Consider the following 3,235-nt stretch of genomic DNA (forward strand, 5'->3'; position numbering starts at 1 on the left):
CCCCCGCCTCTCCTCATCAGCTCCGCACACGGGAACACAAAGGGCTCCGCTCGCAGGAGCCGCTCAGTAATTCATCCGCGCCGGTCCCGCGTGCAGACAAAAGGCTGCGTCCCCCTCCCCACGCCCGCGCCCGCCGTACCCTCCATGGTGACGGACGTGTGGCTCTCCTTCGAGTCCTTGGGGCCCTTCACCTTCAGCTCCTAGGGAGGGAAAGACCCATCAGAGCAGCCCGCGGTGGGCTGGGGTGGGGGGGGAGGTCATTGCTCAAGGTCATGGAGTCCCCCCCAACCCTTCTTGCACCCTGATATCTCCCCCCGGCCCCAGCCTGGCCACGCTGGAGGCCACATTTGAGTGCTGGCATGGAGATGTGGACTGTATGGGGTGCTGCTTGGCTGGGAGCAGCTCTGGCTGCGCCCAGAAGCCGGGATGTGGTGGACCCATGGTGCACCCTGGAGCAGGACACCCAGCCCCACAGCAGCTCGGGGAGGCTGCTGGTCCCACCGAGCTGAACAGCCCTGCTGCGGAGGAGCCGGAGGGAGCGAGAGGCCAGGCTGCGGCCATGGAGGTCCTTGTTTCTATAGGGGAGCCAGGCACGGGGATGCAACCAGCAGGAGATGAGCCATGGGTGCCCAACGGCCAGCACTCATGCTCACTGGATGGGGCGAGCGGGCGCAGGCTGCCCCGGCATCCCAGAAACGATGGCAGCGAGGGCTGAGCCCAACCCGAGGGCTGAGCCCAACCTGAGCTTGCATGAGGCGGGGGGCAAACCCCCGCAACACTCAGAGACCACTACCCTCCAGCACAACCAACAATGGCTCTGCCCCTGGGACAGTCCCTAAGAGTCCCCAGGGCTGGGAGAGCATCTCTGTGGGGCACAGGTGGTCAGCCTGGCCATGGGGACGATGTTCTCTGTCCTGCACCGGGACAGCCCATGCGTGGCATCCCCGTCCTGTCACCACAGCCCCGGTCCAGCTCACCTCCGAGATCTTCTGGAACTGGTAGTTGCTCTGGCTGCACTTCTCCGCTGTCTCCAGTGCGATTTTGTAGTTGTCCACAAAGGCCTTGTAGACCCCCAGCTGGCTGGCCTGCGGGGAGCAGGGGTTAGCCGGGGACCTGGCGAGATGCTGAAACCCCCCGCCAGCGCGAGGGGCCAGGCAGCCACTGAGGGGACACTGCCCAGAACTGTCCCCTCCTGGCAGGACGCTCTGCCAGACCGTAGCCAACTGAGGGGCCGCACACTTGGCTCTGTAGGGACAGCCCTCGCCTGGGACAGGATGGTGGGACTTGTCCAAAATCCAGCGAAGAGAGCTTGGACAGTGGAGGCTGAAGCTACAGCCGCTTCCCAGCACCCTTTGACCTGCCCTCTCCTCCTCCCCTCCCCAGCATGGCCATGACACCCATGGGCACAGCCTCAAGTCCAAAGCAGTGGCAGGACCCCCCGGGGCCCTGGGGAGCCACCACCGCAGCACCAACAGGTAGCGAAGAGGCAGCACCCCCCTGTCTCCCCCCAGAGGGTCACCCACACACCTGGGCTCCTGCCAGCCCCGTGGTGAAGCCACACCACGCACCCCCAGCCAAAACCCTGCCATGGTTGCATCCAGGACCTGCCAGCAGTGGGAATCCCCGCTGCGGCGAGGGGCGTGGAGGCTGCACTACATCCCATCCTGGGATGGGAAGGCTCGGGCAGGCAGCAGCGGCTGCTGCAGGGAGGGATGCAACAAGGCCCATGGCCACCGGCAAGCACGTGGCAGGGCGTGAGCTGACCTATACCATGAGGCTGAGCCCCATAGCACGGTGTTCCATCTCCCCAGCCCTCCTCCTCTTCCAAGCAGATCAAGCCCCAGAGAAGGCGCGTACCAGCTTCTGGAAGAGGTGGCCCATGGTGACATTGCTGTCCCATTGCTGCACCTTTGGGCACAGGCTGTCGTAGAACTCCTTGTGGATCTCGTAGATGTCCTGGATCTTGTAGAAAATCGTCTCGATCTGCTGGAGAGTGAGGACAGGCTGCGACGTAGTGGCTGTGGCCTTCAGTGGCTTCATAGGCTGACGAAGGAGGAAAGGGAGAGTGAGACAAGGACTGGGAGGGGAACGCTGGGGATGAGGGGGATCTGAGCTGGCTGCGAGGACTGGCTGGGACAGGTCTCAGCTGGCAGCTGGACCGAGGGACCACTCTCAGCTCATGCATCCCCACAGACTTCCCTGTCCATGGCAGTGGTGACCCCCACGTTGTGCAACAGCGTCTCCGCCACGAGGGCCAGCGAGTCCACAAGAGGAAGTGGGGCTATAAATACCTCCCCGCCAGGCACGCTGGCAGTGGGGGGGAGGTGAGACGGGGACAGCCAGGCCAGAGCAAGGCTGGCTCCAGCACGACTTCTGCTGCTTTGCTCCCACCCATGTAGTGCCCAGGCCAGGCCTGCTTGGGAGAGACTGTACAGGAAGACACGACTCCATCCATCCATCCATCCATCCATCCATCCATCAACCCACCCACCCTCCTCCCCAGCTGTGCACCCATCCACCCAACTGTACACTCATCCAACCAACTGTCCATCCATCCAACCAACTGTCCACCCACCCACCCACCCAACAGTCCATCCAACCCTGCTGGGGGATGTCCCTGTTGCTCACCAACAAGAGGGCCTCCAGCTGGTTGATGTAGATCTCCTCGCTGGCCAGGAAACCAGAGAGAACCAGCTTCCGCATCTCCAGGCCTTTGCCAGCATCTCGCTCACCCTGTGCAAGACAGCAAGGAGCCTGGATGAGCCAGCAACCGGCATGGGAGGAGACCCCTCATCCCACCAGGCCATCCTCGGCATACCTACGTGGGTATGTGTCCCCACCAGTGTCGGGGAAGCTCTGCAGCAAGGGCCGGGCACGTGCCCGCTAGGCAGCACATCTAGGCTGGAGCCAGCTGGGAAGCCATGGCCTGTGCTGGTTTTGCTCCCCTCCCTGCTCCCGGCTGGCCCGGAGCCCGGCGCCGCTGGCAGTGCTCCAGGGTGGCGCGCGGCACAGCGGGACTCTCCCAGGGCAGAGTCCAGAAGCGCCCGGTGAAATCATGCCTGGCGGTGGATGGCGCTGCCACGTGATCCAGCACCACCCTTTTCCCCAGCGGAGGCTTTCCTGGGAAAGTGCCACCCCGGAGGTCAATGCCCAGTGGCATCAGGGCAGGTCCCAGCCTGTGCAGGACCCTGCTGCCCCTCCGGCCGTTGGTGGCTCTGCCCCCGCCCGTGGCTGG

General features: G+C 64.2%; 1 protein-coding gene across 1 annotated transcript in view; it reads right to left on the bottom strand.

Annotated features, from left to right (window-relative positions):
* Window positions 1-3,235, bottom strand: part of ABR (active BCR-related) — a 25,508-nt gene that overhangs the window by 17,604 nt on the left and 4,669 nt on the right. Inside the window, 4 exon segments of the mRNA XM_009882722.1 lie at window positions 140-200; window positions 978-1,085; window positions 1,858-2,043; window positions 2,629-2,733. Of these exon segments, the coding sequence (XP_009881024.1) occupies window positions 140-200; window positions 978-1,085; window positions 1,858-2,043; window positions 2,629-2,733 (460 nt within the window).

The sequence above is a fragment of the Charadrius vociferus genome, unplaced genomic scaffold, assembly GCF_000708025.1.
Source record: "Charadrius vociferus isolate BGI_N301 unplaced genomic scaffold, ASM70802v2 scaffold793, whole genome shotgun sequence".
NCBI classification, from domain to species: domain Eukaryota; kingdom Metazoa; phylum Chordata; class Aves; order Charadriiformes; family Charadriidae; genus Charadrius; species Charadrius vociferus.